At 42.0% G+C, this 12995-nt stretch overlaps 1 protein-coding gene across 2 annotated transcripts in view; it reads right to left on the bottom strand.

Moving 5' to 3' along the window:
• RNF115 (ring finger protein 115) overlaps positions 1–12912 on the bottom strand; it is a 68175-nt gene extending 55263 nt beyond the window's left edge. Inside the window, exon 1 of one of the 2 annotated variants that reach the window (XM_006051120.3) lies at positions 12786–12912. In XM_006051120.3, coding sequence (XP_006051182.1) covers positions 12786–12887 — 102 coding nt within the window. In that variant the 5' untranslated portion in view covers positions 12888–12912. The remainder of the gene's footprint in view (positions 1–12785) is intronic. The other variant, XM_006051121.3, reaches the window with a different exon arrangement.
• Positions 12913–12995: the final 83 nt, after the last annotated feature.

Below are 12995 nucleotides of genomic sequence, written 5' to 3'. Positions count from 1 at the left end.
CTCAGTCGTGTCCGACTCTTTGCGACCCCATGAATCGCAGCACGCCAGGCCTCCCTGTCCATCACCAACTCCAGGAGTTCACCCAGACTCACGTCCATCGAGTCGGTGATGCCATCCAGCCATCTCATCCTCTGTTGTCCCCTTCTCCTCCTGCCCCCAATCCCTCTCAGCATCAGGGTCTTCCAATGAGTCAACTCTTCACATGAAGTGGCCAAAGTGTTGGAGTTTCAGCTTCAGCATCAGTCCTTCCAAAGAACACCCAGGACTGATCTTCTTTAGGATGGACTTGGTTGGATCTCCTTGCAGTCCAAGGGACTCTCAAGAGTCTTCTCCAACATCACAGTTCAAAAGCATCAATTCTTCAGCGCTCAGCTTTCTTCACAGTCCAACTCTCACATCCATACATGACTGCTGGAAAAACCATACCTTTGACGAGACGGACCTTTGTTGGCAAAGTAATGTCTCTGCTTTTTAATATGCTGTCTAGTTTGGTCATAGCTTTTCTTCCAAGGAGCAAGTGTCTTTTAATTTCATGGCTGCAATCACCATCTGCAGTGATTTCGGAGCCCAAAATATAAAGTCTGAGGCTGTTTCCACTGTTTCCCCATCTATTTCCCATGAAGTGATGGGACAAGATGCCATGATCTTAGTTTTCTGAATGTTGAGCTTTAAGCCAACTGTTTCACTCTCCTCTTTCACTTTCATCAAGAGGCTCTTCAGTTCCTCTTTGCTTTCTGCCATAAGAGTGGTATCATCTGCATATCTGAGGTTACTGATATTTCTCCCGGCAATCCTGATTCCAGCTTGTGCTGGACTCAGCATTTCTCATGATGTACTCTGCATAAAAGTTAAATAAGCAGGGTGACAATATACAGCCTTGACGTACTCCTTTTCCTATTTGGAACCAGTCTGTTGTTCCATGTCCAGTTCTAACTGTTGCTTCCTGACCTGCATATAGGTTTCTCAAGAGGCAGGTCAGGTGGTCTGGTATTCCCATTTCGTTCAGAATTTTCCACAGTTCGTGGTGATCCACACAGTCAAAGGCTTTGGTATAGTCAATAAAGCAGAAATAGATGTTTTTCTGGAACCCTCTTGCTTTTTCCATGATCCAGCGGATGTTGGCAATTTGATCTCTGGTTCCTCTGCCTTTTCTAAAACCAGCTTGAACATCTGGAAGTCCACGGTTCACATATTGCTGAAGCATGGCTTGGAGAATTTTGAGCATTACTTTACTAGCGTGTGAGATGAGTGCAATTGTGCAGTAGTTTGAGCATTCTTTGGCATTGCCTTTCTTTGGGATTGGAATGAAAACTGACCTTTTCCAGTCCTGTGGCCACTGCTGAGTTTTCCAAATTTGCTGGCATATTGAGTGCAGCACTTTCACAGCATCATCTTTCAGGATTTGAAACAGCTTAACTGGAATTCCATCACCTCCACTAGCTTTGTTCGTAGTGATGCTTTCTAAGGCCCACTTGACTTCACATTCCAGGATGTCTGGCTCTAGGTGAGTGATCACAGCATCGTGACTATCTGGGTCATGAAGACCTTTTTTGTACAGTTCTTCTGTGTATTCTTGCCACCTTTTCTTAATATCTCTGCTTCTGTTAGGTCCATACCATTTCTGTCCTTTATCGAGACCATCTTTGCATGAAATGTTCCCTTGGTAGCTCTAACTTTCTTGACGAGATCTCTAGTCTTTCCCATTCTGTTGTTTTCTCTATTTCTTTGCATTGATCGCTGAGGAAGGCTTTCTTATCTCTCCTTGCTATTCTTTGGAACTCTGCATTCAGATGCTTATATCTTTCCTTTTCTCCTTTGCTTTTCGCGTCTCTTCTTTTCACAGCTATTTGTAAGGCCTCCTCAGACAGCCATTTTGCTTTTTTGCATTTCTTTTCCATGGGGATGGTCTTGATCCCTGTCTCCTGTACAATGTCATGAACCTCCATCCACAGTTCATCAGCACTCTGTCTATCAGATATAGTCCCTTAAATCTATTTCTCACTTCCACCGTATAATCATAAGGGATTTCATTTAGGTCATACCTGAATGGTCTAGTGGTTTTCCCTACTTTCTTCAATTTAAGTCTGAATTTGGCAATAAGGAGTTCATGATCTGAGCCACAGTCAGCTCCGGGTCTTGTTTTTGCATCAAGTGAACCCCAAAACAAAGTTAATAGATCTGAAATAGGCTGAGACTTGGGACCCTTTACTGGAGTGCTTGCACCTGGACAAACTAAGGAACTAAAAGCAAGAGTTTCAGAAAAACATCTGTTTTATTGATTACATCAAAGCCTTTGACTGTGTGGACCACAACAAACTGTGGAAAATTTTTCAAGAGATGGGAATACCAGACCACCTTACCTGTCTCCTGAGAAATCTTTATGCAGGTCAAGAAGCAACAGTTAGAACTGGACATGGAACAACAGACTGGTTCCAAATTGGGAAAGGAGTATGTCAAGGCTGTATATTGTCACCCTGCTTACTTAACTTATATGCAGAAATCATCACGTGAAATACTGGCCTAGATGAAGCACAAGCTGGAATCAAGATTGCCGGGAGAGCTATCAATAACCTCAGATATGCAGATGATACCACCCTTATGGCAGAAAGTGAAGAAGAACTGAAGAGCCTCTTGATGAAAGTGAAAGAGGAGAGTTAAACAGTTGGCTTAAAGCTCAACAATCAGAAAACTAAGATCATGGCATCTGGGCCCATCACTTCATGGGAAATAGATAGGGAAACAATGGAAACAGTGGGAGACTTTATTTTCTTAGGCTCCAAAATCACTGCAGATGGTGATTGCAGCCATGAAATTAAAAAACACTTGCTCCTTGGAAGAGAAGTTATGACAAACCTAGACAGCATATTAAAAAGCAGAGACATTACTTTGCTGACAAAGGTCTGTCTCGTCAAAGCTATGGTTTTTCCAGCAGTCGTGTATGTTGGACTATGAAGAAAGCTGAGCACTGAAGAATTGATGCTTTTGAACTGTGGAGTTGGCAAAGACTCTTGAGAGTCCCTTGGACTGCAAGGAGATCCAACCAGTCAATCCTAAAGAAAATCAGTCCTGAATATTCATTGGAAGGACTGGTGCTGAAACTGAAGCTCCACTACTTTGGCCACCTAATTCGAAGAACTGACTCTTTGGAAAAGAGCATGATGCGGGGAAAGACTGAAGGCAGGAGGAGGAGGGGACGACAGAGGATGAGATGGTTGGATGGCATCACCGACTCTATGGACAGGAGTTTGAGCAAGCTCTGGGAGTTGGTGATGGACAGGAAGGCCTGGCATGCTGCAGTCCATGGGGTCGCAAAGAGTCAGACACGACTAAGCGACTAAACTGAGAAGTAATTGCATAAACGCGCAGTTGGGGCAATTATGAACAGTAAGATACAAAAAGGCCACAAACTGACTTTTCGGAGATGTAGGCGGTGTTGGGAACAAAAGCACATGGTACCTGCACACAGCATCACCTGAGGTGGGCAGACCACCTAAACTATGCTTCCTGCCCAAGCCACCCATCCACCCCTACCCTTACCTCATTTAAGGAACCGCTAGCTCACCTCACCTCAGAAAATGAGCAAGGGCACCTGTTTCTTACTTGAAGCGCAAGTCCCAATAAAGCCTTTCCTGAACTTCTCATCTGGCCTCTTATCAATTTTAATGAGTCCACAGACCCAGGTCGGTAACAGAACTTCTGGATTCTATTCCCAGTTCCAGCAGTTCATGGTCTTTGGGAAGACCTGTTTCTCCATCTATAAAACTAGAACACAGATGTCGTCTTCATTTACTTGTCTCCTCTAACTCTCCTTCAGGAAAACAAGAAGTCTCATTCATTCAATTCTTATATTGAGGTTAATACTGAAGATCTGGGGGCTTCCCAGGTGGCTCAGTGGTAAAGAATCCACCTGCCAAGCAGGAGATGCCAGTTTTATCCCTGGGTCGGGAAGATCCCCTCAAGAAGGAAATGGCAACCACGCCAGTGTTCCTGCCTCAGAAATCCCACGGACAGAGAAGCCTTGCTGGCTACAGTCCATGGGGCTGTGAAAGAGGAGAACACAACCTAGCGACTGAACAACAACCATACTTAAGATTAGGATATTCACAGAAGTTTGTTTTATATGTCTTTACTTCCCTAAGTGGAATTTTATTATTAGAACATAAACTTTGTACATGATTTCAGTGACTTTTAATCCCAGGTTATTTTTCTTTCCCCACCAAGTATGCTTTTCTTTCTGCACAATGCTTAGAATGTAGAGCTTAGAATATAATTGCTGAATGAATGAAGGTTGTCAGTTTAAGCAAGAAGAGTCTATCAGCCTAAACTGAATGTAAGACAAACTCTTCCCTCAGACTATGGTGGTACATGATAGAACTAAGGGCAAATTTTTAGGATCATTTACCATTTTATATCTATGCCACTGAGTTGTTCCCCTTCTTGCTGCCTTTACTGTAAGCAAGCAAAGAACACTATAACTAAACCCTTTCTGGCTACACTGTGTTAACTTTATCTCTGATAATTCTTGTAGTTTAGTCAATTTTTTTTTTCCTTAGAAAATCTGGCTTCTTGTCCACCTGATCAAATTATATCAAGTAACACTTTGTCTCCTGACCTGATTTTCTGCCTTGTTACACAATGAACCAAAGAAAGTTGGTTGATTATACATTCCTGTTTGGAATCCCTGATAATGTCAACCTTTCAGGTCTGGAATGAAGGAACAAAATGATGAAGGTTGTGAATGTTACTATTCTTAGGGAATAAGACCATAAATAAAGGCAGTTCTAATGGCCTGGAACTCAATCACAGCTCTCCAAATATTTAAATTGTATAGGTATCTTTGTATAACACTAAAAAACTCTGGCCTGATGGTAGATTTTTGTTTTTATAAACTGGTTTTCTTCCTGAATAACAGCCAGGGGGACAATCACTTAATACTTAAGTTCAGAGCTAATTCACACTCAGTAACAGATTTCTGGAATCCTTTTATAGCACTAGTGTTGCAAGATAAGAAAGACCAATGTTACATTGCTAACCTTATTAAAAACCTTGGGAACTCTGAATCTGCTCATCGAATACAGATTGTATGCTAAAACAAAATGCTAGCAAGGAACAGTTCTCAAAGCTTTCTAAGAGGCTGTTCCAGGGTTAAAATCCTCAGTTTGGCCCAAATAAAATTTTCCATTTCAAAAACAAATAAAAAAGAACCAAAATGCTAGTATATTATTAAAACAAGTCTCCCTAACTGATTTAGCACCTACATTTGGCACAGAATGATAATAAGCCAATAATTTTAATGATCAGCAAACTAAGGTTGAAAAATTTAGGGAATCAAACACTTTCATTATTCTTATTTGTGAATATTACTTCCAAACACTTTTTAATCATAAATACGCAAATTAAAAACAGCATTAAAAGCTAATTTGCTGAATTTACCTTTTACATGTTATTAAACAAAAAGTAAATGTACAATTATAGTTTTCACACTATATCAGCAAGCAAAATGACAGCAGTTTAGGTTCAGATCTGCACAGCATCAAAGTGAGTGGCAAGTAGGTGAATACAGGATACCTTGCCTACTTCCTGTGATACCTGTTGAACTCATCAAGGAGGCTGGGCAATCTATTTAACATACAAGAAAAGTGTGCCTGGTTTAAAATCACCAGTCACTTCTATTTATTATACATGTATCTGTATATCTCTAAGGAACTCCAAAATAACAACTGAACTTAAAAAAAAAAAAAAGATTTCAAAAAAATCTTTCAGAATCTAACCTAAACTTCTTTATGTGAAACTATAAGAACAACCTAAAATGTTTCTGCTATGGTAAAGGCCTTATTTCTCTACAAATAAGGACTACTCACTCCTACACAACCTTTCATCAAAGATTACATATCCCCACTTCTCTGAATGCCCACTCAAGCTTTCAATAGGCACACCTCAGTATTATTTTACAGTGGGATACACCAAGACAAACTGAGAGGGTCAGATGACTCAACTTCAATCCTATGAACAAACAGTATTAGAACAAGGCTTGATAACTTCAATTCACCAACTCGACCAAGAATTTGGGGAAACTAAAATTTTAAGCACAAAATCTCCTAAGCTCATGAAAACTTTCAAGAACATTAAGAGAAACAGAGAAAGTAATGCTTAATTAATGCAAAGATGAGCTATAGAAAAACTAAAATTTAGACTTGGTGTCTGCTTTCTACTTTGTTTTCAAACTGGAATTTCCAGATGTCTTACTAAGTTACATGTTGTGTTACTACTTCAATTAATTTCCAACTGAGAAAAAAAATCTGGATACTTTTAGAAGTTGCCCCACAGTGTGTAACTTGAGAGGCGTGATCCAATTCCTCTGGTCTCAGTAACCACAAGGAGAGAAAGTGACCCCAAGAGATACTGCTATAATAGAATGCCTCTTAACTACCTTCTAAACAATCCCTCCCATCAGGGCTTTGGTTAAAATTATCTCAACTTTATCTCACTGAAAATTCTCAATAGGATTCCAAAATTAGAAATCAAAGCTACCCCAGGACAAAACCTTCAGCACCAGTGACACAAGACAATGACTATCCTTTTATCCTTCTACACCTGGGTTCCTGAACCACAGTGCTCTTAACATTTTGGGCCCAATAACTTTTTGCTGTGGGGGCTGTCCTGTTCATTGAAGCAGGTTTAGCAGCATCCCTAGCCTCTATCCACTAGATGCCGGCAACAACCCTCCCTTTCCCGCAGTTGTGACAACAATCCTGCTGTAGAAAAGATCTACAGACATTGCCAAATTTCCTCCTAAAAAGCAAAACTGCCCCCAGTTAAGAACCACTGCTCTACATTATATCCTTTAATAATCAACATTCAGCTGTGGAGAGATGAAAAGAAGTCAGCATTCACAGGCTTCTTATTCTCAGACCCTTCCAATTTGACTACAGAGAATAAGAAACAATCCACATGGTTTTTCCTCTTCTGATATGATGGCTGTCTGAGAGACCTCAGCATCCTCTCCCTTAATGTAAGCAAAGGTCATAAAAAGCCAAGTAAACATAAAGAAACAAAAAGTATTAGCAACCAAAAAGTGTTACTTCCCCTTAAAAATATAAGGAATTTCACCTGTGGTGAGTTTAACTTTAAGGTTTTTGTTCTTCCTCATACCGAAAAAAAAAAATCCCAAGATTTCCCCAAGATATACATAAAAGTCAATTTATCAGCAGAATTTCAAGACTAGAACTAGCCTTCTACCCATAAGAACACATATGTCTTTCTTCTAGCTCCTTGCAGGGAATATAATTACTGACAGTGTTATGTTCAAACTTTGCATGGCAGCGCCTGCATTTTGTTCCACCAAAGCCTTTTAGATAAAGATCTCATACCATTAACACCACTACTTTTTGAAAAGAACTACTGGGTATTCAACTCAAGGGCTTGCTTCCTGGTGGTTCAGCAGTAAAGAATCTGCCTGCCAATGCAGAAGATGCAGGTTCGATCCTTGGGTCAGGAAGATCCCCTTGAGAAGGAAATGGCAACCCACGTCAGTATTCTTGCCTGGGAAATCCCATGGACAGAGGAACCTGGCAGGCTATAGTCTGTGGGGTCACAAAAGAGTCAGACACAACTAGCAGCTAAACAACAATTCAACTCAGAATATTTCAAGAGACATTTAACAAGCAACTGCTATAAAGCACAGAAAGACGCTAGATAATCAAGCAGACTTTTTAGATGGTAAGTCACCAACAGCAGAATTTAAGAAATCTAAATAATTAAAACCTATAAAATCCAGCTCAAATCACTAATTCCTTCCTCCAGTTCAACAAAACTACTAATACTACTTAAGACACCATTCTAGGATCTTCCTAAGAATCATGCACTTTTAAAACTCTAGGTCTGACTTCCCTGGTGGTACAGTGGATTCGCCTGTCAAGGCAGGGGACATGGGTTGGATCCCTAGTCCAAGAAGATTCCATGTCACAGAGCAACAAAAGTCCATTTGCCACAACTACTGAGCCCCTGGGCCACTACTACCAGGCCCATGTGCCTAGAGCCTGTGCTCTGCAACAAGCCACCACAATGAGAGGCCCATGCACCCCAACGAAGAGTAGGCCCCGCTCACCGCAAATAGAGAATGCACACACACAGCAACAAAGACCACTGCAACCAAAAATAAATAAGTAAATTAAAAAAAAATAAAGAGCAAGGACAGGGAACTTAAGAGTTTTAAGAATCACAGAGTCTTTAAGAAGCCTACTTTTTAGCTTCTCTTATGGGGTGGTTAGGAAGTTTTCCTGTATTACAGTCATTACAAGTATAGCACAATAACAATGACCTGTATAGTACCTGGTAAACAAACAAATTAGGTATTATTATTTATTGATAAGGATGACATTTTATTAGTCCAAAGGTGATATAATAAGGAGATGGAAGAGGGAGAGAAGTTGGCTACTTGCTTCAGGCAAAGCCTCAGAGGTGAGTAGTACACCTGCAGTCCTTAATGAGATGGTCTCTCTGGGTTTGGATACTCTGATCTCTATAAAACACTTAGGAACCACCCTAGTTTCATCAATACTAAAAGCTGTTTACTCTGCATGATTTATCTCACCTGTTCAATGACTCTACAGAATTTAATCTCATAAGGTAATATTCCCTGACCTTGATTTAAAAATGGGAGAGGATAGTATGGAGTACAGTTGCATGACACAGTCCTCTGTGGCACCACCCAGTGATCCCTCAGGGGCATCTCTCAAGTGTTCCATACTTAACTCCATTAGTCTTGGCTTCACAGTGTCTCTCAATGGATAGACAGGTGAGGCAGAAGCTTCTGCTATATTCTGAAAATAACTTTAAGTTACTTAAGTATTTCCTCTGTCATCTGATGATCAAAAAAATACAATACCAATTTACCCAATGATATTTAATATAAACTTGAAATACTAGGGCTTCAGACCATATAATCAAAATCCTTTATTTTAAAATCCAAGTTTAGAGGAGGACTCACCCTCCCCCTCCCTAACTCATCTGGGGCCGGCAAAGAAGACAGCTGTAAGGCTCGATTCACCCAATGCCAATCAGAGGAAAATTGGCAAGAGGAAGCAGACCTGAATGAAGAAGGATAGAGCACATGAATCACTCTGCTTTTGCCTAAGCGCCAATCATGCTGGCCACTTGGAATATACTGACCCATCACTGTCCACTTGTCTTGATTCTTCTAGGCTGGAATGCCTCCAAGAAACCTTCCCTGACTCAGACCCCAGCCTAAGTGATCTGCCTCTCCTTTCCTCTTAAGCTATCAGTGGCTTCCTGGATGCACTTGTTCATAGGCCTCTGGACCCTTCTCTGTTCACTCTCAGCTTGATGCCAAGCAGGGTCCTGTGGGGCTCCTGCACATGGAGGCCATTTTGTGCCCAATTTCTTATAGGCAAGCCTCCAGCCTCCATGACCTTCTCTGAGTTCCACAGGGCAAAACAACTGCTAATCAAAGGAGGAGCAGCCAATGAACCACCTGAGGCAAGATTAAGGGACCAGAGAGGCTCATCAAGATTAGGAAACCTGAACACCTACCATCTAAGACCCTGCACACAAACCCACCCTCTTGAAACCTTGCAGAAGAATGCAAGACTGTTACTGCCTTGATCCTTATCATATACCCCTGCCTAACTATATAACGGAGAAGGCAATGGCACCCCACCCCAGTACTCTTGTCTGGAAAATCCCATGGACGGAGGAGCCTGGTAGACTGCAGTCCATGCGGTCACGAAGAGTCGGACACGACTGAGCAATTTCACTTTCACTTTTCACTTTCATGCATTGGAGAAGGAAATGGCAACCCACTCCAGTGTTCTTGCCTGGAGAATCCCAGGGACGGGGGAGCCTGGTGGGCTGCTGTCTATGTCACAGAGTCGGACACAACTGAAGCGACTTAGCAGCAGCAGAAACTATATAACCTTTCCCTACTCACCAGGGAAAAAGCCGGCTTGAAACTCAACATTCAAAAAACGAAGATCAAGGCATCCAGTCCCATCATTTCATGGCAAATAGATGGGGAAAAAATGGAAACAGTGACAGACTTTATTTTCTTGGGCTCCAAAGTCACTACAGATGGTGACTTCAGCCATGAAATTAAAAGACGGTTGCTCCTTAGAAGAAAAGCTGTGACAGAAGAAAGACTTCTGTCTTTAATACGGAAGAAAAACATAGTGTATTAAAAAGCAGAGAAATCACTTTGCCAACAAAGGTCCCTATGATTAAAGCTATGGTTTTCCCAGTAGTCATGTATGGATGTGAGAGTTGGACCATAAAGAAGGCTAAGAGAAGAACTGATGCTTTCAAACTGTGGTGCTAGAGAAGACTCTTTAGAATCCCCTGGACAGCAAGATCAAACCAGTCAATCCTAAAGGAAATCACCCTGAATATCCTTGGAAGGACTGATGCTGAAACTGATACTCCAATAATTTGGCCACCTGATGAAAACAGCCAACTCACTGGAAAAGACCCTGATGCGAGGAAAAACTGAGGGCAAGACGAGAAGGGGGCAACAGAGCATGAGATGGTAGGATGGCATCACTGACTCAATGGACCTGAATTTGAGCAAACTCCAGGAAATGGTGAAGGACAGGGAAGCCTGGAGTGCTGCAGTCCACAGGGTCGCAAACAGTCGACAGGACTTAGTGACTGAGCAACAACAACTCACCAGGGAAGAGGGCACAGTTCTTGAGGCACTAGCCTACTATCCCCCTTTGCCTGGTAAAGTAATAAAGCCACTGTTTCCTTCTCCAAAAAATTTAATTAATTTAAAAATAAAATCCAAGTTTAGTATTCACTAAATTTTACTAAAACCATTTTCACTGTAAACAGGGAATCATTTTTAATAAAAAAAGAAAATTCCTAAATCATTATTCACTTCTAGAATGAAGACTTTTTTGAAACCTAACAATACCACTGAATAATATTTTCATTTTAAAATCTCAAAAAAACTGAGTAGCCATTGCCCTTTTGTGAAGAACACTTACAACAGAGAAATCTCCATTTGTAAGGGTTTGTCCCTCTTTGCACCAGAAATAGGATAATGAAATCTCAATTCTTATCAATGGAGAAGTCCTGACTTAAATCTGCAAACAATCATGCTTGTTTACCGTGTTTTGCATGATAATCTGCCAAAACTGGTTTCCCCTCTTCCCCAAAGTCTTCTGTTTCTAGGGATGGCTTTACAGTCATTTCAGGGAGAGATTCAGTTTTCCCTGGCATCTCCCCTGTATATAGGAGGTATACATGTTATTAAACTTCTCCAGGAAAAAAATAAAAAATAAAATTCCCTTCACGATTTCCCCCTCATTTCTTCGTATCTCCTTTCTTAAAGAAATTTGTCTTCTTATCTGAGAGGATCCAAATCAAAACACACAAAGTTGAAATAGATAGATCGAGATTAGCAGTAAGGAGCAGTATGGCAAAAATCAGACACAGCCAAAAAGCAGCAAAACTAAAACAGCATGTAGATGAAACTATGACTACAAAATTGGGAGTGGGGCAAATAGTGAAGAAAGAAAATGCTGTAAGAGCCTGAAAAAGCACAACTTTTAGGCAAAAAGGCTATATACCTTTAGGCACTTTTTCCCTGGCCTCCACTGGTGTTTCTAAGAAATAAGATATACAGACACACTTTAGTAGGCTTTCTTACAGATTTTATCAGAGACGCTGTAAACACTGAGGAAAGTTGTTAGGCACCCTGACTTAAGGCTGAACACTGATACTTTCTAAGGAGAAAAACAATCATAACTAGCTAAAGATGACTGGCCAAAGGCAGGATTAACATTCATCCTGGTGGGTCTCCCTGTGGTAGATATAGTCCAAGCCAAAAAAGCCTGTGTGGTTTGGGTGTTTAGCTGGCGAGCTTGCTGCAGAAGCACTTTTTTTCACAGCCATAGCACTACCTCTCTAGGGACTAACAAAATCTGGCAGAGAGTAGTGAAAACCAATTTTACATTAGATGATGCAGTCCCCAGCATTCTGTCCTAGATCTTTTTTATTAAGCAAAGACAGAGAGAACCAGAGGAGGAAGGGTGAGTAAGGCAGGTGGTGCTAAAGACACTGGCAGCATGACAATCAAAATAAGCAAGTTGAAACAATATGTTCTGCCTTCTTCCTAAAGCCATTTCCTTCAATAGTGATAGGGAGCGGAGGCAGTCTGCAAGTCATTAGCACACTGCTGTTTTCACTTTCAGAAGAATATTGGAAACCCCTGAAGAGCAAAATCCCCCTCTCCATCCCAGTTACCTTCCAACCCTCTTTTTCTCTCCGTGTTTTCTTCCTTCCTTTCCTAGGGACGACCGAATAAGGACAATTCTCAGCAATCCGTTATTTTGCTTTAATGAGGAGAGGGAAGGGGGAGGATCTGGTAAAAAGTGGAAAAGGAATAAAGGTGAGAGGCAACAGCGGAAAGAATATCGAATGCAGGAAAAGAGAGGTCATCGTGGGAAGGAGACAAGATGAAGAAGAGTGCATGAAAACAGCGGACGACGTGTCAGAAGAGAACTTGCTAAAGAAGGCCAAAATTATTAAAAATGGAGCGCGGGGGGAGGGGGATGGGAGGAGCTGGTCAAGAGGGGAGAGAAAGTGAAGGGCAGGTGGAACATCCGAGCGAGAGTTGCGGAGCCTGGGCCGAGACGCCCGGGCAGCAGGGTACTTGAGAGACCGATGTCAGGTGAATCGGGGTTGTGTGGGAAGGTTAACCCCCATTCCAGGACATCTGGGAGAGGAATCCGGGCCAATGCCCGAGCGCAGAGGAACCGGGTTCTTACCGGTAGTTTGGGGCTGACCTCGCCCTTGCAAAAGTGGCAGAAAAACCGGTGCGCGGCAACCGCAGAGCCCGCGCCGGCCCCGGCCGCCGAAGCCTCCGCCATTTTTCTCTTTCGCCACGGCTGTCCGAGAGGGCAGCCGGCCGGTCTTTCGCCAGGCCGCTGGCTCCCGGCTGCTGTCGCCTCCTCTGCCGCCGCCGCCGCTTCCTCAGT

Source organism: Bubalus bubalis, chromosome 6 (assembly GCF_019923935.1).
Source record: "Bubalus bubalis isolate 160015118507 breed Murrah chromosome 6, NDDB_SH_1, whole genome shotgun sequence".
Classification (NCBI taxonomy): domain Eukaryota; kingdom Metazoa; phylum Chordata; class Mammalia; order Artiodactyla; family Bovidae; genus Bubalus; species Bubalus bubalis.
Note: the sequence above shows the minus strand (reverse complement) of the source record. Positions and strands in the feature narration are given on the sequence as shown.